This window comes from Phycodurus eques, chromosome 5, assembly GCF_024500275.1.
Source record: "Phycodurus eques isolate BA_2022a chromosome 5, UOR_Pequ_1.1, whole genome shotgun sequence".
NCBI lineage: Eukaryota > Metazoa > Chordata > Actinopteri > Syngnathiformes > Syngnathidae > Phycodurus > Phycodurus eques.
In genome coordinates, this window is record NC_084529.1 from 32,576,777 (window position 1) to 32,599,048 (window position 22,272).

At 46.9% G+C, this 22,272-nt stretch overlaps 2 protein-coding genes across 2 annotated transcripts in view; both read left to right on the forward strand.

Moving 5' to 3' along the window:
• Positions 1–1,627: 1,627 nt before the first annotated feature.
• Positions 1,628–11,001, forward strand: nox5 (NADPH oxidase, EF-hand calcium binding domain 5). The gene is made up of 15 exons (XM_061677165.1): positions 1,628–1,747; positions 1,883–2,033; positions 2,948–3,158; positions 3,240–3,477; positions 3,552–3,705; positions 3,801–3,973; positions 5,407–5,589; positions 5,832–5,964; positions 6,047–6,201; positions 8,958–8,990; positions 9,054–9,178; positions 9,251–9,335; positions 10,319–10,418; positions 10,515–10,681; positions 10,870–11,001. Exons 1-15 carry the CDS (start codon positions 1,628–1,630, stop codon positions 10,999–11,001), a joined length of 2,160 nt encoding a protein of 719 aa, XP_061533149.1.
• A 3,624-nt stretch (positions 11,002–14,625) lies between these two features.
• Positions 14,626–22,272, forward strand: part of ambra1b (autophagy/beclin-1 regulator 1b) — a 28,155-nt gene continuing 20,508 nt past the window's right edge. The window contains 4 exon segments of the mRNA XM_061676437.1: positions 14,626–14,857; positions 16,042–16,286; positions 16,356–16,414; positions 20,850–21,033. Coding sequence (XP_061532421.1) covers positions 16,155–16,286; positions 16,356–16,414; positions 20,850–21,033 — 375 coding nt within the window. The 5' untranslated portion in view covers positions 14,626–14,857; positions 16,042–16,154.

A 22,272-nucleotide genomic window follows, 5' to 3' on the forward strand; every position in this document is an offset into this window, starting at 1 on the left:
CCCTAACCATTGGTGTCCACCAACGGGTTCGGGGATTGACGCCACAACAGGCACCGACCACCTTACGGCCACAGCTCTGGTTGGCCGCCTCAGCAGTGGAGGCGCGGAACATGGTCCACTCGGACTCGATGTCCCCCGCCTCCCCCGGAACATGAGCAAAGTTCTGTCGGAGGTGGGAGTTGAAACGCCTTCTGACAGGGGATTCTGCCAGACGTTCCCAGCAGACCCTCACAATATGTTTGGGCCTGCCACGTCGGACCGGCATCTTTCCCCACCATCGGAGCCAATTCACCACCAGGTGGTGATCAGTTGACAGCTCCGCCCCTCTCTTTACCCGAGTGTCCAAGACATGCGGCCGCAAGTCCGATGACACGACCACAAAGTCGATCATCGAACTGCGACCTAGGGTGTCCTGGTGCCAAGTGCACGTGTGGACACCCTTATGCTTGATCATGGTGTTCGTTATGGACAATCCATGACGAGCACAGAAGTCCAATAACAGAACACCGGTCGGGTTCTGATTGGGGGGGCCGTTCCTCCCAATCACGCCCTTCCAGGTCTCACTGTCATTGCCCACGTGAGCATTGAAGTCCCCCAGCAGAACGATGGAGTCCCCAGCGGGAGTGCTCTCCAGCACCCCCTCCAAGGACTCCAAAAAGGGTGGGTACTCTGAACTGGTGTTTGGTGCATAGGCACAAACATCAGTCAGGACCCGTCCCCCCACCCGAAGGCGGAGGGAGGCTACCCTCTCGTCCACCGGGGTGAACCCCAACGTACAGGCAACTCCAGAGTGGAAGAAAGTCCAACACCTCTCGAGAGGACTGGTACCAGAGCCCAAGCTGTGCGTGGAGGCGAGTCCGACTATATCTAGTCGGAACTTCTCGACCTCACATATCAGCTCGGGCTACTTCCCTGCCAGAGAGGTGACATTCCATGTCCCTAGAGCCAGCTTCTGTAGCCGAGGATCGGATCGCCAAGGTCCCCGCCTTCGGGCCACCGCCCAGCTCACACTGCACCCGACCCCTATGGCCCCTCCCACAGGTGGTGAGCCCATGGGAAGGGGGACCCACATTACCCTTTCGGGATGTGCCCGGCCGGACCCCATGGGTGCAGGCCCGGCCACCAGGTGCTCTCCTTCGCCTGGTGGCCACGTTAACTGTTTATGAATCAAATATTACAAACTTTGCTTAATGTAAATTGAATAGTAGACATTGGTAAAAGTAAGTAACTGTAAATTGAAAGTTGCGTCATCATTGTTCAAAACTCAGGGTATGAATCTGTTTATTTGAACCTCTACAGCAAAATTACCTGTAAATGCAAAGACAAATGAGGCCATTGTTCAAAATGTTTACCTGATTGAGCAAAACCAATGTGACATTTGGATTCAGCCCATCAAAATGTTCCTAAATTAGCTAAAAAGCTGAGACAATGAATTTGTTGTTGACTAGTGTTATTAAAGTAATTGTTAGTTGCAGCCCTACCTACGATGAACACAATTCTTACGAGACCAAAGCGGTCCACACTGACGCCTTTCCGACCAACTGCCAAGTAGTCCAGACCGGATGTTGTGGTCCAGACCAGATGATGTGGTCCAGACCGGGTGTTGTGGTCCATACAGGTATCAGCCATGAGTGCGGACGAGGACGTGCGCTGGCTGGAGTGGGTGACCAAGCAGTTCGAGAGCATCGCCGGTGACGACAAAGAGATCGACCTGGATGAGTTCAAGACGGCGCTCAAGGTCAAAGAGGTCGGTCCGCTCACACTGTTCGACCCTTGCGGGACAAACGGGGGTCTCGCGACCCGTGTGTCCTGAAACCCGGGCGTCACGTCACCCGTGTGTCCTGTGACCCGGGTGTCACGTCACCCGTGTGTCCTGTGGCAGTCTTTCTTCGCCGAACGCTTCTTTGTGCTCTTCGACTCGGACGGGAGCAGCTCCATCAGCCTGGACGAGCTGCTGGAGGCGCTGGACCTTCTCATCCACGGCAGTGAGACGGACAAGCTCAGGTTCCTCTTCCAGGTCTACGATGTGGATGGTGAGCGCACACACAAGCACACGGTTAGCCCTAATCCTGCCGTGATTTTATTCTGTTGTATTAATGGTAACATAGGTTAAAGACACCTTATGCCATCTAGTGGAAGAGCATTGAATTGTCCCGCCTCCAGGTAGGACCTGAACCATTTCAGGACTGCTCCATTTAGTGCAACCCACATTTCCAACCTGTTCAACAGCATGTTATGATCAAATGCCGCACTGAGATCCAACAAGTGGTGACGGCATGGCTCATGAGGTGATTATTTCTTGTCGTGTGTTCCAGTCGTTTGGGGCATAAAATTGGCTAAATGTAGTACAGACTTTGGGAACAAAGAGGCCACTCAAACTGCTGTAACAGAGAGTGCATGTGGTGGTATGCATGGAGTGCAGTGAGCAAAGATAGGCTGGAGTCTTAGCAATTAGTATTTTACAAACCAACGAATTTGTGAGCATGAGTGAAGAGAGGTTCCCATTGACCAGGAAGGAAGTCCAGTGTTAAAGGTGACAAACAAAGCGGATGGCGGCGTGTTATATTTGGTGTCGAGCTTGTGGGGGAGCGTTTTTTAAGATGATATATATAATACATCTCCGGGATCTCGAATTGGGAGGGTAGATATTTTAACAAGAAGCAATTTAGCAGAATGTGTTAATGATTTACTTTGATAAGAGTGCTGAGCTGTTATAGCTGCATATCCAGTATTAGAACTGATATCCTACTATACTGACGCATATGAATTAAGAAGGGATGTCACTTAAGTTCATATGCGAGTCAAGGCAGGTGTACATTATTCGTAGCAAATAAACAATAAAGTTCCAACCAATGAAGTGAAATGGGATGCATTAGTCAATACACACTTGATCCATTAGTCAATGCATTAGTCAATACACAATTGTAAGAGGTGTGGGGGGGCACAGGAAGCGGTTCTATCGATCCGGACGAACTGCGCACGGTTCTGAAGTCGTGCTTGCGTGAGAGCGCCATCTCTCTGCCGGAGGAGAAATTGGACGACCTCACCTTGGCGCTGTTCGAGTCGGCCGATAAAGACAACAGCGGCGCCATCACCTTCGAGGAGCTCAAAGCAGAACTGGAAGACTTTCCGGAGGTGATGGAGAACCTGACTATCAGGTGGGTGCGACTTGGCGTTCTGGCCGAGTCTTGAAGAGCGACAGAGTCGGTCCAGAATGTTTTGTTGCACTCCTTCCTCAGCGCCGCTAACTGGCTCAAGCCTCCTGAAGCGGACCAGAAGAAGCGGCAGACTCCTCGGTACCTGACGCGGGCCTACTGGCACAACAACAGTCGCAAGCTCCTGTTTCTGTGTGGCTACACTTGCCTCAGCGTGGCGCTATTCGTGGGCGCCGTCCTGCAGCATCGTCACAACAGTGCCTGGTACATGCTGGCTAAAGGATGCGGACAGTGCCTCAACTTCAACTGCACCTTTGTCATGGTAACGGCAAGTGATGTCACACAGGATGGAAAGCATTATATACTGGCATGTACTGAACGTGCGCACGCTCCAAGGTCTTGATGCTGCGTCGCTGTCTGACGTGGTTGCGGGCCACCTGGGTGGTCCGGGTTTTGCCACTTGACCAGAACATCCTGTTACATCAGATCGTGGGCTACGCCATCCTCGGATACACACTCGTGCACACCACTGCCCACGTCTTCAACTTTGGTACGCACACACGCACCATCTCCGACTTCCTGGAAACACACACACAACTGGTCTAATGCCACACGTTTATGTGTGTGCGTGCATGGGTGTTCCAGTCCAGCTGTCGGAGCATAGCGATTTCAGTGTTTGGGAGTACCTGCTGACGACACGGCCTGGCATCGGCTGGGTGAAGGGCACAGCGTCTGTGACGGGTGTCGTTCTTCAAGTCGTCGTCTGCCTTATGGGGCTGTGCTCCAGCACTTTTGTACGACGCAGCGGCCATTTTGAGGTCAGACGCCAACACGCAGGAAAAAAATGCATACACCTTGATCCTGGTACTGTCGTACAGTGGAACCTTGATTTAACGGACTAATGGGGGCAGGGGTCGTCCGTCAAAGCTGTTTGTCCGTTAATTTGAAGCGGTTTTTTTCGTGGCCTAAAGACACCCAGTACAGTACAAAATTCTTGTAAATAAAAATGGAAACATTTTCAAGTTGGCCTAAACTTGTCTTTAAACATTGGTGTGATTGTCTAATAGTGCCGTAAAAGTGATGTGATCGCTGGTGCTTGGGAGGGGTGATAGTATGACATTCAACTGGTGGGAGTCGGAGCACTTTCATGAGCTGCGAGGTTTGCGCGCTTCGTTTTCTCACCTCCGTTACGAACGGATGCCATACAGAAGGAAGGGCTTGACAAAGACCGCATGTATACTGTACCAAAATCAGTAAAGCATGTTCGAGAGATGTGTACACGACGAGCGGCCGAGTAAACAACAGTGGCGCAACCCGAAAATACGGGAACCAGTATGTCTATTGATTGTGCCAGTAAAAAACAGCAGCCAATTTTGGAACTAACAGACTCTGTCCGCTGCAAGGGGGCGTTTTGAGTTCAAACCAGACACTATTTTAAATCCTAAATCCATTAGCTCCGGTTCCGTTCAATCTAGGTTCCAATGTATTTTACACACTAATACTACTACCACTACTGTACACTGTAGAGGCTGAGGACCTGTTTACGGTAGAGTTCTCCTCTACAGAAAGTGACTCCACAAGGGGGTGCGAATTCCTCATAGAAATTCTAATGATTGACATGTCATGCATTACACAAGAGGAAACCATTTCATGGAGCAGTTTCTTTTATATTTTAGGACACATTGCCGCCACCCACTTCATACCAGAAACAGTCACAGTATTGGCTACACTGTAAATAGTACTACTACTACTACATACGAATGAATAAATGAATGAATGAATGTGATTTATTTTCGTTCAGCATCATAAATCATTAGTCAGAGAATCAAAAACGTATACACAAAAGAACAAACCGCTGAGCGAAAAGGGTTACGGTTGAAGTGTATAGCATACAATTGCTTGGATTCTTTGTTTTACAATCACAGGAAAAAAAAAAAAATTATCTATATAATATGTGCTTGTATACTGTACACTAGAACATACAACATACTTGTATATCTTTAAGAACATACTCAGGCATACATATGCACTGCGTCTACACACCTACATGTACAGTATATGTATCTGCTTACGCACACACACATCTGAACCCAAAACCACTGATATACAGTATATGCACATTATTTATGTCTGTATTATGTCTGATATAAAGCAGAAACACTAAATCATATAGGCCTACTAGTGTACTACTTTGACAGTGTACATTTCTTCTTGACAAAGTCATATGCTCCTCCTCCTCCTGACCTGGCAGGTGTTCTACTGGTCTCACTTGTCCTACGTGTGGGTGTGGTCCCTTCTCATGGTGCACTGTGCCAACTTCTGGAAGTGGTTTGTGGTTCCGGGTCTGGTCTTTTTGCTCGAGAAGATCATTGGAATCGCTGTGTCCCGTATGGGAGGTCTATACATCGTGGAGGTCAACCTGCTGCCATCTAAGGTGACGACCTCTGTGTGACCTATGTTTGATTTCAATTACACGTGAAATTTATACTCCATCACCGGTCCAATATGTTAGCTACAGTGGCATCTCCAAGTCAGTCATTTTACCGTCACCTCATCAGCCAACAACCTCCTGGTATGGTCCCATTGTGATGAGGTGGTTCAACAAATCGATGCCAACAGGTCTGCGCTTACAGGTCCACGCTAACAGGTCTGCACTAATGTGTCACGGGTGTGCAGGTGACTCATCTGGTCATCAAGCGTCCGCAGTTCTTCCACTTCAAGCCGGGAGATTACGTGTACATCAACATTCCGGTCATCGCCAAGTACGAGTGGCACCCGTTCACCATCAGCAGCGCTCCGGAACAATCTGGTGTGACCTAGTTTCTGCGTTTTGTTCACGTCTTGGTCCACTACGGCGGTCCGGCTGAGGCCAAGTCTTTGTGTCTGTGCAGAGAGTCTGTGGCTGCACATCCGCTCCATGGGCCAGTGGACCAACCGTCTGTATGAGTATTTCCGACAGCCGCAGAGTCCGGTGCCGAGTCCGAGGAGGCTGGCGGCGAGCCTGCGTAGGCGACGGCTGATAAAGACTCCGGTGGGAAACAGAGTTGTCATAGAGACACCATGCTCTTCTTCATCTGTTTTGATTAGTGACTGGTCGTAGCTCAAAGCAGACACAGAGCGTTGTGAAACACAAATCTTTATTTACAAAAGTAACGGACAAACAGTAAAACTGGTCTTAAGAAAACTGCTACAGAAATGCAGGAAATAAAACAAAAATAAAGGTAATCCCCCAAAAAGGTGCTACTGATTAGTAGGTAACAACTATCCATCCATCCATTTTCTGAGCCGCTTCTCCTCACTGGGGTCGCGGGCGTGCTGGAGCCTATCCTAGCTGTCATTGGACAGGAGGCGGGGTACGCCCTGAACTGGTTGCCAGCCAATCGCAGGGCACATACAAACAAACAACATTCACACTCACATTCACACCTACGGGCAATTTAGAGTCCCCAATTCATGCATGTTTTGGGAATGTGGAAGGAAACCGGAGTGCCCGGAGAAAACCCACACAGGCACGGGGAGAACATGCAAACTCCACACAGGCGGGACCGGGGATTGAACCCCGCTCCTGATAACTGTGAGGCTGACGCTCTAACCAGTCGGCCACCGTGCCGCCAGGTAACAACTAAACAAACAGTAATCAAAACAAACTAATAAAAGAGAACAGAAAAGAACTGTGCTTATTCCAAGTGGGGGAAAAAAAAAAAATCCACAAAAGAAAAGTAGCGTGAACCCCCACATACCACATATATGGTTTGGTATTCGCAAACACACCTGTTTGTGGATTTATTTTTTTTAACCTGCCCTCTGTTATTTTCTGGAAAACTCACAAATTCAATGATTTTGTGCTCTGGCCAAAGCCATAGTTTGGCACCTTCTCTCTTGATGCATCTTGGTGCCAAGGAACGATGGTGGAGTGAATTGAGGGGCTTAATTTACACAAATGTATTGCTTTGCCGCTATTTTGTGGGATCTTGGTGACAAGAAATTTTATTGAAGTGGGTTGAGGAATTTCATTTAGACAAAAATAATGCTTTGCTACCATGTTGGGGCATCTAAAGGTAATTATTAACTTTATTAGGGTGGGGGTCAATTACTGTCCAATTTCCTCTATACTCCACTACGGGGTAGCACTTTACAAGAGAAACGTGGCTGGGGTTGGGGTTGAGGTCACTGAGGTGGTTTAAACCTTGTTGGCAAGGCCCCGGGGGTGGATGAGATTCGCCCGGAGTTCCTAAAGGCTCTGGATGTTGTGGGGCTGTCCTGGTTGACACTCCTCTGCAACATCGGGGAACGTGCCTCTGGATTGGCAGTCTGGGGTGGTGGTCTCCCTTTAAAAGGAGGGGGACCGGAGAGTGAGGTCCACCGACAGGGGAATCACACTCCTCAGCCTCCCTATTCAGAGGTGCTGGAAAGGAGGATCCGTCGGGAAGTCAAATCTCGGATTCCGGAGGAGCAGTGTGGTTTTTGTCCTGGCAGTGGAACAGTGGAGCAGCTCTATACCCTCGGCAGGGTCCTCGAGGGGGCATGGGAATTTGCCCCACCAGTTAAGAAGGCATTGGACCATGTCCCTCGGGGAGTCCTGTGGGCGGTGCTTCGGGAGTATGCTTTTTGCAGATGATGTGGTTCTGTTGGCTTCATCAAGCCGTGATCTCCAACTCTCACTGCAGCCAAGTGTGAAGCGGTTGGGGTGAAAATCGGCACTTCCAAATCTGAGACCATGGTCCTCAGTCAGAAAAGGGTCGAGTGCCCTCTCCGGGTCGGGGATGAGATCCTTCCCCAAGTGGAGGAGTTCAAGTATCTCAGGGTCTTGTTCACGAGTGAGAGAATAGAACGGAGCATTGACAGGCTGATCGGTGCAGTGTCTTCAGTGATGTGGACTTTGTATCAGTCCATTGTGGTGAAGAAGAAGCGAAGCCGAAACTCGAAGCTCTCAATTTACTGGTCGAACTACGTTCCTACCCTCACCTATGGTCACGAGCTGTGGGTCGTGACCGATAGAACAAGATCCCGGATACAAGCGGCTGAAATAAGTTTCCTCCCTAAGACATAGGGTGAGAAGGGAGGGACTCTGAGTAGAGCCGCTGCTCCTCCGCATTGAGAGGAGCCAGGTGAGGTGGCTCGGGCATCTGATTAGGATACCTACTGGACACCTCCCTGGTAAGGTGTTCTGGGCATGTCCCACCAGGAGGAGACCCAGGGGATGACCCAGGACACGCTGGAGAGACTACGTCTCCCGGCTGGCCTGGGAATGCCTCGGGATCCCCTTGGAAGAGCTGGATGAAGTGGCCGCGAAGAAGGAAGTCTGGGCTTCCCTTCTAAGGCTACTCCCCCCACGACCTGACCGGAAGAAAACGGAAGAAAATGGATGGATGGAAAAATTCAAATTCAATTCAAATTCAATAGGCTCGAGGTGTACCTTGTTGCTCCGCTTCTCCCTTCTAACTGTGCTGCCTATGGGTAATAAAAAAACAGACTGAACAGAAAACAAAACATGACTCTGAGTGGGTCATGTCATCATCCACTGTACCCCACAGGAGGAGTTGTTCAGCTCGCCGCACTATAACGGAGCCGTGGCGTCCAATGAGAACGACACGGTGGAGCTGACCATGTACCGTCACAATAGCTCCCGGGCCGGTACCACTCCTTCAACCTCGCCGCCACTTCCTGTTCCTCCAGAAGAGCTAGGGCCTGCGGAGAGAGGCGAGGCCCCGCCCCTCAGAGAGGTAGATCATGTGAGTTCACAACCAATCGACTGGCAGCACACACTGATGCAACTTCATGTGCTTGAAGGTTTCTGCAAAGTTTGGCGAGAATCACCGCTTCTGCAACATCAAGGTGAGCACACGCCGGGTGAAAATGCTTTTACGCAGTGGTCACATGATCTCGTTCACGATGCAGTGTTACGTGGATGGACCCTACGGTACCCCTACAAGACAGATCTTTGCGTCTGAGCACGCCGTCCTGATCGGGGCAGGAATCGGCATTACACCCTTTGCCTCCATTCTGCAAAGCATCATGTATAGGTGACTTCCTCTCCCTCGCAGCATGCCTTACTCTGTCGTCCTTCACGTGACGCTGTGTGCTTGTGGTTACAGGTATCGCCGCAGGAAGCAGAACTGTCCCAGTTGCAACTACTCGTGGTGTGAAAACATAAAGGATAGCGAAATGAAGCTACGCAAAGTAAGTCTGTGTAGATTCCCAGTCATCCAGGTGGTGTTAATTTGCAAAGGTCGAGTCGAGACAGAGGTTCTCCATTCTCAGTGCCAACCTTAGCGATGCATGACATGTAATGTGTACCTCTGCCTACAAAGTGAACGCAACTGCTTTGTAACATTTCACAGAGGTCAGTTGGGCTGTTCCAGATAGGCGGACAGACAGCCTACGGGAGAAATGCTTGTTCAAGGAAGGGAGCTAGATAAAGCTAAAGATAAAAGGCTGGTCAGGAAAAGTAATTGACATTACTTTTTAGGTGTATTTTCTTTCTGGAAAGATGTGTTCAGACACTAAGTACTTTGCACTTTCATTGTTGAATTGCCATGTTCCGGGCTTCGGATAAACAGCTGGTTGCACTGTTGATGTTTGCACTGTTGATCTTTGCACTAATGTTAACATTTTAAAATAAACTGCTTAATACTTTTTTGACCAATCGTTTCTTTTAGAGTCATACAGTAAGATGGATCCATTGTACACAAAGGAGGACATTGATTTTTGAGAGAACCACTTACTGTTGGAAGCTAAACTTTTGTATGTCCGTCAATTGGGCCCTTGTTTCCAAACAGCAAATATATATTTTTCAATGTTATGATAAGCCAACTGTCCACATATAAGGACATCCTTTTCTGCAAAAAGCACTTCCTGTGCAAAGGCCACATTTAGTTATTATACTTATTCGGTCTTACTTATCCCCAATAGCAAGGAGAAAAATATAATGCACACCAGACAAAAGCTCAGCTCTCAGTTATACAAAATGCTCAATCACAGTCACACCTGGCAACAACAACAACAAACCCCATGTGATATACCCCTGGGGACCCACCGACCAGAGACATAACACCTAAAATAAGGGACTGAATCCTAATCCTTTTGGATTAAAGGTGAAATGTTTTCAACAAACAACAAGAGTCCAGTTGCCTCAGTAAGCAAAGTTTTTGCTGGTCTTTCAGGTCGACTTCATCTGGATCAACCGCGACCAGAAGTCCTTCGAGTGGTTCGTCAGCCTCCTGACCAAATTGGAGATGGACCAGGCCGATGGGGAGCCCGAAGGTGATGCCTAGCCAGGCCCGCCCACTTGACCACAGAGCCCTCGGCAATGTCATGACCTTAATTTTGGTGTGACCTCAATCGTTTCTCCTGTGGTAGGTCGTTTCCTGGAGATGCACATGTACATGACGTCAGCTTTGTGCAAGAACGACATGAAGGCCATTGGCCTACAGATGGCGCTGGACCTGCTGGCCAAGAAGGAGAAGAGAGACTCCATCACAGGCCTGAGGACTAGAACACAGCCTGGACGACCCGAGTGGGCCAAGGTTAGAACGTCCCAAAAGTACCAGAAAAAAGATCCATTTGTGCATGCTCCCTTTAAGAGCTATGCCGCAGCTCACCCAAATCACGTCATGTCGCGTTACAATGTTGTGCTCCACGGCGGGCTGCAAAGTCATGTTTCAGCTTTGATGGAAAGGTGTAACTAACCAAATGTTGTTGTGGCCATGGTCAGGTGTTCCAGAAAATTTCGGAGGAGAACAAAGGAAAAGTTCACGTGTTCTACTGTGGTTCTCCTGCACTGGCCAAAGTCATTAAAGCTCAGTGCGAACACTTCGGCTTCAACTTCTACAAGGAAAACTTCTGAAGTAAAAGAAGATACGTTTCTCTGGCAACATTTCCAAAGGTCGGAATGCTGATCTTGAAGATGATCTTTGTACAATCTTCCTGTGCAGAAAACAAGAGGGGGCAGCACACCTTTGTCTCACAAGCTTGAATGGGACCCGTGAAGCCTCCCAATGTACTACTGCCAACGTCACACCGCCTCAGCTGCTTTTAGCACACACACACACACACACACACACATACATTCAAATATCCATCCATCTACAGCCGAGAGATGTAGTTGCTCTAGTGTGTCCTGGGCCGTCCCCGCATCCTCCTCCTGGTGGGATGTGCCTGGAACACCTCACCAGGGAGGTGGAGGAGCAGTAGCTCGACTCTGAACCCCTCCTGGATGACCGAGCTTCGATCTGGAACCCGGACACTCTGCAGAGGAAATTTATTTCGACTTCTTGTATCCGCGATCTTGGTCTTTCGGTCATGATCCACAGCTCGTGACCATAGGTGAGGGTAGGAATGTAGATCGACCGGTAAATGGAGGGCTTTTCGGATCAGCTCTTTATTCACCATGACAGACCGATACAGAGTCTGCAACACTGCAGATGGTGCACCGATCCCCCTGTCAATCTCCCGCTACATTCTTCCCTCACTTGTGAACAAGACCCAAGATACTCATTCCCGCCCTGGTGATGGAGCCCCACCCTTTTCCGACTGAGTACCATCGTCTCAGATTTGGAGGTGCTGATTCTCATCTCAACCATGTCACACTCAGTTGCGAACCGCTCGAGTGAGAGTTCAAGATCGCGACTTGATGAAGCCATCAGAACCACATCATTTGCACAAAGCAGAGATGTAATACTGTGGTCACCAAACTGGACCCCCTCAACACCTCGACTGCGCCTAGAAATTCTGTCCTTATGAACAGAATCGGTGACAAAGGGCAGCCTTCCCCATACGCCCCCCTCCCCCCCCCCCCCCCCCCTCTCCCCACACAGACACACAGAACTGCCTCAGGAACATGGTGCAATGCCTTCTCCAAGTCCACAAAACACACGTGGACTGGTTGGGCGAACTCCGAAGCACCCTCGAAGACCCTGCTGAGGGTGTAGAGCTGGTGCACGGTTCCACGGACAGGGTGAAAACCGCACTGCTCCTCCTGAATCTGAGATTCCAATTCCTAATAGACCTTCCTCTCCAGAACCCCTGAATAGACCTAACCAGGGAGGCTGAGGAGTGTGATCCCCCTATAGTTGGAACACACCCTCGGCCCCCCTTCTTAAAAAGGGGGGGACCACCACCCCGGTCTGCCAATCCAGAGGCACTGTCCCTAATGTCCATGCGATGTTGCAGAGGCGTGCCAACCAGGACAGCCCCACAACATCCAGAGCCTTTAGGAACACCGGGCATATCTCATCCACCCCTGGTGCCCTGCCACCGAGGAGCTTTTAACAACCTTGGTGACCTCAACCCCAGAGATAGGAGAGACCGCCTCAGAGTCCCCACACTCTGCTTCCTCATGGGAAGGGGCTCGGGAGAATTTAGGACATTAGCGTTAGTTAGGCATGGCTGCTACATTGGTATGACGACTCATTTGTACTAGTGTTATGACTTCTTCTTTTCCTTTCCTGTCATCCTTTTCCATGTAAGCCTATCTCCTGCATCCTCCTCTCTAACACCAATTGCCCTCATGTCTTCCCTCACGACCTCCATCAACCTTCTCTTTGGTCTTCCTCTAGCTCTCTTGCCTGGCAGCTACATCCTCACCATCCTTCTACCAATATACTCACTATTTCTCCTCTGGACGTGTCCAAACCATCACAGTCTGCTATCTCTAACTTTGTCTCCAAAACATCTAACCTTGGCTGTCCTTCTGATGAGCTCATTTCTTACCTGGTCACTCCTAGAGCGAACCACTTTTTCATTTCCGGCACCTCCAGCTCTGCTTTCTGTTATCTCTTCAGTGCTACTCTCTTGTTTGGCCTTTGCCACCTCTACCTTTGCCCTATGTTGCATCTCAATTTATTCCTTTCTCCTCTCCTCGGTCCTCTCAGTCTCCCACTTCTTCTTAGCTAACCTATTTCCTTGTATTATTTCCTGTACTTTGAGGTTCCACCACCAAGTCTCCTTCTCTCCTTTCCTGACAGAAGATACACCAAGTACTCTCCTGCCTGTCTCTCTGATCACCTTGGTTGTAGTGGTACAGTCTTCTGGAAGCTCCTCTTGTCCACCGAGAGCCTGTCTCAGCTCTTCCCGAAAGGCCGCACAACATTCTTCCTTTCTCAGCTTCCACCACATGGTTCTCTGCTCTGCCTTTGTCTTCTTAATCTTCCTCCCCCCACCAGAGTCTTCTTCTTTGCTGTCTAGCCACACTCTCCCCTACCACTACTTTACAATCTGTAACATCCTTCAGATTACATCGTCTGCACAATATGTACTCCACCTGCGTGCTTTTCCCTCCGCTCTTGTCGGCCACCCTATGTTCCTGCCTCTTCTGGAAAAAAGTGTTCACTACAGCCATTTGCATCCTTTTTTCAAAGTCTACCACCATCTGTCCCTCCAAGTTCCTTTCCTGGATGCCGTACTTACCCATCACTTCTTCATCACCCCTGTTTCCTTCACCAACATGTCCATTACAATCTGCACCAATCACGACTCTCTCTCTGTCTGGAATGCTCAGAACTACTTCGTCTAGCTCCTTCCAGAATTTCCCTTTCACCTCTAAGTCGCATCCTACCTGTGGGGCATCGCCGCTAATCACTTTATGCATAACACACTCAATTTCAAGTTTCAGCCTCATCACTCGATCTGATAGTCTTTTAACCTCCAAGACATTCTTAGCCAAGTTGTTAACCCGGGCCACAACCGATCCGGTATGGAATTCTTTAGATGAATTCTTTAGATGAATGCTCATATTGTTTGGCAAGGTTTTAACCCGGATACCCTTCCTGACGCAACCCTCTGCATTTATCCGGGCTACAGTTTGCACTGGCTAGTTCCCCCCCATAGGGCTGCATTGTACTAGTGTTACTATAACACTAAATTTATCGGTTTTAAGTTTTATTTTTTGGAATGTACAATCACTTACAAATTAAAAAGAGGGGTACATTCTTTAAAAAAACCCTGAAAACTTCCCTTGAATGTATTCATCATGTAATGTATTCAGCATTGTGTATTTCTCGAGTTGCTAAATGCAGCAAACTGCTTTCAGTGTCCTGTAAATGTTTTCAATTTTGTGAGACCAACAAACATGAAAGTAGTAACAGAATATGTAAATAGATTGTTCAAATTATTATTTAGACCAGTACTATAAATTCAGGATATGTTGTGATATTTAGTTGCTTAAAATGCTGGTCAATTATGGTAGGGTTAGTTTTGTGTTTTTTATTTAATCTTTCCTTTCTAATCTGATATCTCGACTTTGTAGTCACCTGAGGATGTCATTTAACCTGTCATTTTGTCGTATTTTCTGTTTGGATCAATGTGATTTTTTATGTCGAGCGTAAATCTTGAAAGGCATTAAAGGTTACAGGATTTGTGATTTTTTGGATTGGAGTGTCAAACGTGGTTTTTGTGAATGACACTGATCGGTTGGTTCGATCGATCGATGAGTAGTAATCGGCGCTCTGTTGGACAGCCTGCGTGCGGCTAGCCGTTAGCCTGCTAGCTACGCAGGAGCCATTGGGCGTCTGGCAGCGCGTCAAACAGTGGACCAAAACCTTCGCAAACATCGTTCCTTTTCCCCACACATGTTGTCCGTTTGTGGAGGCAGACGCCGATGTTGAGCACAAGACGAGTGAAAATTGATTTACAACGGACACCTTTTCCGTTTCAGCCGAAGCTAGTTCCGTGGCTAACGTTCGCAGCCCCAAAGATGAAGAAAGGTAGGCCTTCCTTTTCAACATCATCATCATCAACAGCAGCATTACTGCTACACACGTCTTCTTTCCACTTAAATGCTACTTCAACTCGTTTTTCTCTCATGTGACTATTAAGTGTTAGGATTCCGACGAGCTAATGAATGTAGCTGCCTTAAAAAGCAGGAAAAATGTCACTGAGCGGCTTTCGATCGACGAGCACTTTTCGGATGTAATTTTTTATTCGATTTTTGTGGCTGACTGCACGATTTACGCGTCCTTACACCCGACATATGACGGACATAGAGTACACATTGGATACACAACCGTTTGTCTGTTTCGACTGACACACGGACACACACAGTGTTAAAATGCATGTTTGTAATAACTACGTATACAGGTCTTGACAAAGGCATTTCCCCACTTGGTTTCTCTGTGCCCAGCTATAGGTCATTGCAGCGCATGTATGCATCAATGTGGATGAATGCCGGGAGGGAATTGATTTTAACCATGTAAAGCACTTTGAGTTGCATATCTTTGTATGAAAAGTGCTCAATAAATAAAGTGATTGATTGATTGAAATGCTCAAATCCTTCAATAAAAAATGCAAATGGTGTTTGAAACTGTTTGTTCCTCTTCTAAAGGTGGAGAGGTCACTTAGCTTGAAAGGGTCTGCATTAAAGCGCTTCATGTTGCTAGATGCTATTTTTATTTATTTATCACAGCTGCTCTAATGCATTTCATAAGTTTATCATGTATTTTCATGATGTATGTTTTGTTTGTTTGACTATGCTGTCTACAGCCAGGTCGCCATTCCAAATGAGAATCTGTTCTCAATTGCCTTATGTGGATAATTAAAGGTAGAAAAAAACAACAGTTTTGTGTTGATAGCACACACAGATGCAGTGTTCATAGGTAGAAAGAGTGTTCTTTGTCAAAAGTTTTAGCTTGACTTTTTGTTTGGCGGGTGCCGTTTAAAGCTCAAGTCGGTGGAACGACATTGTCAATGAAATCTGACATGTTTGGCTGCTCATAATTTGATGTTCGGTCAGCTTGCAGGCTTCAAGTTGGATGTGAGGTGAGTTGAAAGCTGTTGACGGCAGTCAGGAAGCAGATGAGCATTGTTTTTGTTTTTATTTTCAAAACATTGTGCCTTTGAAGAGGCCCATTTGCCGCACAGAATGGCAAATCCAAATGTGTGTGTTTTTCAGTGGCTTCTGGTGGGGCTTTTGGTTGTTGTTTAGTTGTCTGACGCGCCCCTGACCCCCTCACCCCGAAGTCTAACACGCCAGCGTAGACGAGGTGGACGCGGCCTGACAGCAAGATGGCGTCGGGTCCCAGGAACTCGGTGCGCCTCCTGTCGCGACGGGAGCGCGGCTGGCAGACGTGCGGCTCGCAGCGCCTCCTGCACTTGCTGGTGGAGGAGAAGGTGCGCTGTATGAAGTGGCAGAGTCAGGTAAGCCAGCCACTGCCGTTTTCCTCTCTTCTGGCCTCTACAGCTCACCAACTTGCTGTTTGTGCACAGAAAGTGGAGCTGCCCGACAGCCCCAGATCCACCTTCCTTTTGGCCTTCAGCCCTGACCGGTGAGGATGGCTACTGTTGTCTTTTCTTCTCTTCTTCTCTTCCAGTCACTCATGTTTGCAAAATCTCAACTGTGACAGTAAAAAAACAGGAAGAACATCCTCACTCTGTGGCGGCACAACAACGTATGCGCTAGTCGCAGTACTGGTATATGAGTGGAACACCGCTATATCGCGGCTACTTGCAGATTTCTAACTGGAACGCGTCTCTCTTTATTTGCACATTCCATCGCTATATTGTGGCTTTGAAAGCCTCCGGCGTTATCGTTTGTATGCCTTACAGAAAATGCAACTTAAAAACGGCTACAAAGACTACAAAATAGAAACGTTGTTTTTGCCCACGTACTGTCAATTTTTCCCACTTTTTGTTCAGCCATAGCTCTTGCAGTCTCAGTCTTTTCCATCTGAAAAATTTCTTCAGTTGTGGCTGTCCTAGGTCCTTTGATGGGATGGATACCTTCCCCCAATTCCTTGTTTGTTTTGCTGCTATTAACATTTTAACCAAATATTCATTCCTTTTATGAATAATAGTGTCCTGGAAATTACAGCTCTGCATAACATCAGGGCTCAATGCAATTGAGTATCCCTATACCTGACACATTACATCAGCAATTGTCTTCCATAACCCACTACCACCATTTGCACATTTCCAAAATACACGAGTGATCAACAGCAACTTCCCCACGTTCAAGCCAAAATCTTAGATGTATCTTTAGCCATTGGCTTCTCAACTTTGGTGTAGATTCTTCCAGGCAAATTGCCCCCACGTCCGAGAGAAGGTAGTTTGATATATCCGCCACATATTTAGCCAATCTGTATCCCTAATATTGTTTTTTTTTCCCCCTTATTTTTACTTGTAAGTGGTGATTTTTATTGTATTTATTTTTTGGGGGGGGGGGGGGGTGCAATAACCCTGAGATTGCTGTCCCTATATGCTTTAGTTATAGTTTGAATGACTCCGCTCTCTCTAGAGTGAATGCCCTGTATTTCTGTTCTGTATTAATCTCTCATTTGGAAGAAATCCTGTTTTTGGGACAGACTTTTGGGACAAACTCCGCAGCTGCCCATTCTCCTCGAGAACACATCATACCCATCTTATTTTAGTCGCATCATTATATATTTTGTGTCTCTGAGGTACTTTGTACCATACTTTTAGTGTATGTTGTGATATGGAATCTAGAGCATTTAATTTTTTTTCAATGTATCTTTACGGTATCTCCTAGCATGTTTTTGGATGGGGTTGTCAATTGCTCTTAGTTTAATTTCTTTCCACCTCCCCCAATAATCAGGGTTGCACCAATTGTGTGTATATATATATGCAATTTGTAATTCATAATATTATGTAAGTTGGACCATGCCATCCCTCCCTTTTCTTTGGGCAGCTGGAGCCTTTCAGATTTCAACCTTGACCTTTTACCGTCCCACATAAAACCTGCACATAATCCTATCCCTTGATGTAAATTGAGTTTGACTGACCTCTACTGGCAAAGCTTGGAATAAATACAGAAACGTTTTCAACCCATGCAGTGAAATCCAGAGAAGAAGAAGAATCGCCTTTATTGTCATGAACATGCACACTAAATTTTCTTCTCTGCATTTTACCCATCACATTGAACACATTGCTCAAGGGCACCACAGCCGTGAGTCTGGGGGATGTTGGGGGAGGGTCCAGTCGGGGTCTTGAACCTAGGTCCCCCACGGTGGCAGGCGATGAGCTTAACCATTGGGCCACGGGTGCTTGGGAGTGTCATTCACCTTTCAATATCTCTCTGTACTTTTCCTGTACCTGTGTGGTGTTTTTTTTTTGTATTAATATTAAAAAAAAACTTATTTACACTTCTAGGTATTTAATGGATTTCAATTCCTAGTTTTTTTGTTTTTTCTTGGGGGGGGGGTAGAATTGAATATAAGAATTTCAGTTTTTGGTATATTAAATTTGTATCTTGAGAGAGAGATATTCCCAAGTGCTTCATTAGGACATGAAGGGGTTGTGTTTTGTTTGGGGATATGTTTGGTTGTTCAACTCCATTTATAGGGCCCCTAGGCCTGTTATGATAATGACTATATCGACTTATTGTTGGATAAATAAAATGGCCACGATAGTTGTTCTGGACTCGATGAATTGTCATTGTTGCGGTGAGCCGGCGCACGGATCACACAGTGAACCGACAGAGTTGTACAGCTGTGTTATTAGACACGAGTGGGCTCATGCCTGCGGACCGGTACATACACTCTTGCCGGTGTTGGCTCCGTCCAGTACTCCACAACCTTGCTCCATGTGCAGCGCGTAGATTCATACAACAAAGACACTTACAGGTCCCGTGTTTTGCCAAACCATTTTGTTCTAGTATTTGGGGTGTAATATCGTCTCTACGGTGCCTTAGTAAACCTGAAATATATATTGAAATTGCCCACGGATTCCTGAGTTCCAGACGTTTTTCTGGCAAGAGGCTTGAAATCAGCTCATTGGAATTTCTCAAGTTTATCTACGTCACTAGCGAAGATCTCTGCCTACCTCGCCGTTCTTGAGCCAAAGCTGTCAACATAACACACACGTGTGGTCTCACAAGTGGATCTTCTACACGGAGGCAACCAATCAGAGGAAAGGGGGCGGTCTTAGCCAAGTACGGACAAAGCGGATGCAAAACTTGGTCAAACAGAAGTAGCTGTCAGAGGGGCCTATTCTGGACACAGATGACAGAACCATGGTGTTTTTTGTAATGAACTTGACACTTTTATACCAAGTCCATGTTCGAGAGTCACTCTAGGGCGGTCGAAAGAGCCAAAATCCGGGACCTTTAAGGGAAAGCTAACTGTTAATTATGTTCGCTATCCCCTGAGCTAATAAGCTCGTGAGTTAAGGAGCTAAACAGCTCACTCCACCGAGGCAATGTCGTTTATAAGGTCAGCGCCTCTCTCCAGTTGTTGTGTGTGTTGGTACTCAATTAACACAAGCACTGGAATGTTAACTGTTTATTAAACATAAACTCAGTGGCACAGGTTATTCAGCCAGTTGTTGACTGCAGCGTGTGTACGACTTGAGGGCGGGCGGGCTGGAGATGTCATTTCTGGCCTAATGTCATCAAACATCACCCGTCAAATTTTGTCATAAAGTGTATATTACTACTCTATGTGAACATACCTCAAGCTCTTCTTAAATGGATAGCCCACTCCCGAGCACTGGTGACGACACCACGCGTTTTTTCTTTTTGTTCTTTTTTTCCCCAGCACAATGCAACGCGTTGGCGCATTTTCTAGTTCTGCCTCTTCAACAGTGTTTGATTTGACAAGATAAATCCCAGTGATCGTAAAAGATACCGTGCTATCGGAATAAATGTCATGTCGTGTTGCCACTGTTTGCCTGAGATATAGCAAGATTTTATGGTTGTAGTCTGACATTGTGCAATCGTGAAAGACCTAATTTGTCTTGTAGTCTGATCCAGGCATAAAGGCTGTTGAAACCAAAGCAAGGAGAAGCATGACCAAATTATTTCAGTATTTGAAATGGGTTAAGGCAAATGTTGCTCTGTGCGCGACATGAAAGGGAAAACCCACGTTAACAATCAGACATCATGAGCGTAATCATTTTTACATTGTTTTACTTGAAGCTTGGTGGAAGGTAATTGGACTGAACATTATTAAAGACACAGTGCTAGTTTATACGTTAAAAAAGCACTCATTTATTTAAAAAATTGCCTGACAAGTATAACAACCTGACTGTCCGGTTGTGGTCCGTGTGCCGTACGTTTGACACCCCTGTTTTCGTCGGACGGGCGCATTTTCCTTCTCCAAAAAAAAGGTTTATTAAAAACCAGCAACTTCACTTGGCATGTACCTGGATTGCTGTGTACTATATGTTTAAATTTTTAGGGTCAAAGGTTTGTTTAGTTTGGGCGCAGCATCTTTTATTCATGTTATGTTTAGTGATGCGTTTGATGTTACATATTAATCCCGAAATGATTTTAGGAAACAAATATTGATATAAAATAGTCGAACAATAAAAAGGTTTTATTCAGGGGTTTTGTTTAAAAGGCAACTTAACACGTTATTCTCATTTGCCTTTGGTTTTTACTGAAAGGGAAAAAAAGTGATTCAAATCGGAAATCAGATTTTTTTGGGTGGGGAAAATCTGGGGTTTTATTTTAAGGCCAAATCACCCAGTCTGAACATGATTAAAGGGAAAGGGATTAGATGGCTGGATGATGACAGGACAGTGTATCTTTAGTAATATAACCCATCCTCTATTATTTGTGTTGTGGGTAGTAGTGGTGAACAACATGTATTAGACACAAGTCCGTGAAATAGAACATGAATATATAAAGACAAAAAAGATGACTTAATGGGGACCTGAGATAATGGCGAGTGTGTGTTTGTAGATGTGCGAGCATGTAGCATAGATGTTGACGCTGTCTCTGTTTCCATGGCGACACCCTTCAAGGACCCTCATGGCCTCCACGCACGTCAACCACAACATTTACATCACGGAAGTCAAGACCGGGAAATGCCTCCATTCCCTGGTGGGCCATCGTAGAACACCCTGGTGTGTGACCTTTCACCCTACGATTTCTGGCCTGGTCGCCTCCGGGTGCCTTGATGGCGAAGTTCGCATCTGGGACTTACACGTGAGTAGGCAAGATGGCCAACACGGCGCTCGTGGAGACTTTGGCAACCTCATCTGCACTGCTTCCTGGTCAGAATCTGAATCATCTTTATTTGCAAAGTATGTCAAAAACCCACAATGACCTTGTCTCCGGTAGTTGGAGTTGCCCTAATACGACAACAGACAGTCAATTGACAGATAATACTTTGGAGACATAAAAACACAGTCACTGAGCAATAAAAGGTTACCAGTAATGTGGTAATGGTGGTAATTATTTGTAATATTTTTTTTTTTTGACAATTGTGCAAAATGATAGTCCTCTAGCAATTAGATAGTCACTGGTGCAGTGACCATTGTGCACATGGTGGAGAGACTTCAAGAAATTTATGCAGTTTAAAGTGACTAGTAGTGCGATAATATGGGACAATGTCAATTGTGCAAATGGTGCAGATACTTCTCAAGCACGAGTGGCCAGTATTGGTCAACAACAGATATGCAAACAGTGCAGGGTGGCGAGACTACTACAGTGAGTGCACGAGTAATGTATAATTGGCCCGAGACAGATATGACAACAATCTCAAGACAAAATTGGCAGCATGTTACAGTGGAATTGTAAGTTAACTGTTTAAGAAGTTAATGCCAAGAGGGAATACGCTGTTGGAATGTCTGCTTGTTTTAGTTTGCATTGTTCGACAGCGCCTACCTGAGGGAAAGAGCTGGAAGAGGTGGTGACCAGGATGTGGAGGGTCCAAGAGGATTTTGCATGCTCTTAGTTCTGGCAGCGCGCAAGTCCTCAAGGGGGGTTAGGGGGTACCGACAATCTTTTCAGCAGTTTTGATTGTCCGTTGCAGTCAGATATTTTCCTTTTTGTGGCAGCACCAAACCAGACTGTGATGGAAGAACACAGGACTGATTCGATGACTGCTGTGTAGAACGGCCTCAACAGCTCCTGTGCCAGGCCGTGCTTTCTCAGAAGCCGCAGGAAGTACATCCTCTGCTGGGCCTTTTTGAGGATGGAGTTGATGTTGAGCTCACACTTCAGGTCTTGAGAGACTGTAATTCCCAGGAACTTCCTCTTGATGGTTGACATAGGGCAGTTGGGCAGCGTTAGGGGCAGCTGTGGCCACGGATGCCTCCTGAAGTCCAGGGTTATCTCTACAGTCTTGACGGTATTCAGCTCCAGGTTGTGTCGCTGCGGCCGCTCTGCTTCCTGTCGATACGCAGACTCGTCACTGTCTTTCATGAGGCCGATGACTCTCCT

What these genes read in the sequence shown, in the direction of transcription:
- nox5 (XM_061677165.1), top strand. Translation starts at nt 1,628, where the DNA reads ATGAGTGCGGACGAGGACGTGCGCTGGCTGGAGTGGGTGACCAAGCAG. An exon ending in CGGCGCTCAAGGTCAAAGAG is followed by an intron (nt 1,748 to 1,882) that starts GTCGGTCCGCTC and finishes GTCCTGTGGCAG; the next exon opens with TCTTTCTTCGCCGAACGCTT. An exon ending in TGCCCACGTCTTCAACTTTG is followed by an intron (nt 3,706 to 3,800) that starts GTACGCACACAC and finishes TGGGTGTTCCAG; the next exon opens with TCCAGCTGTCGGAGCATAGC.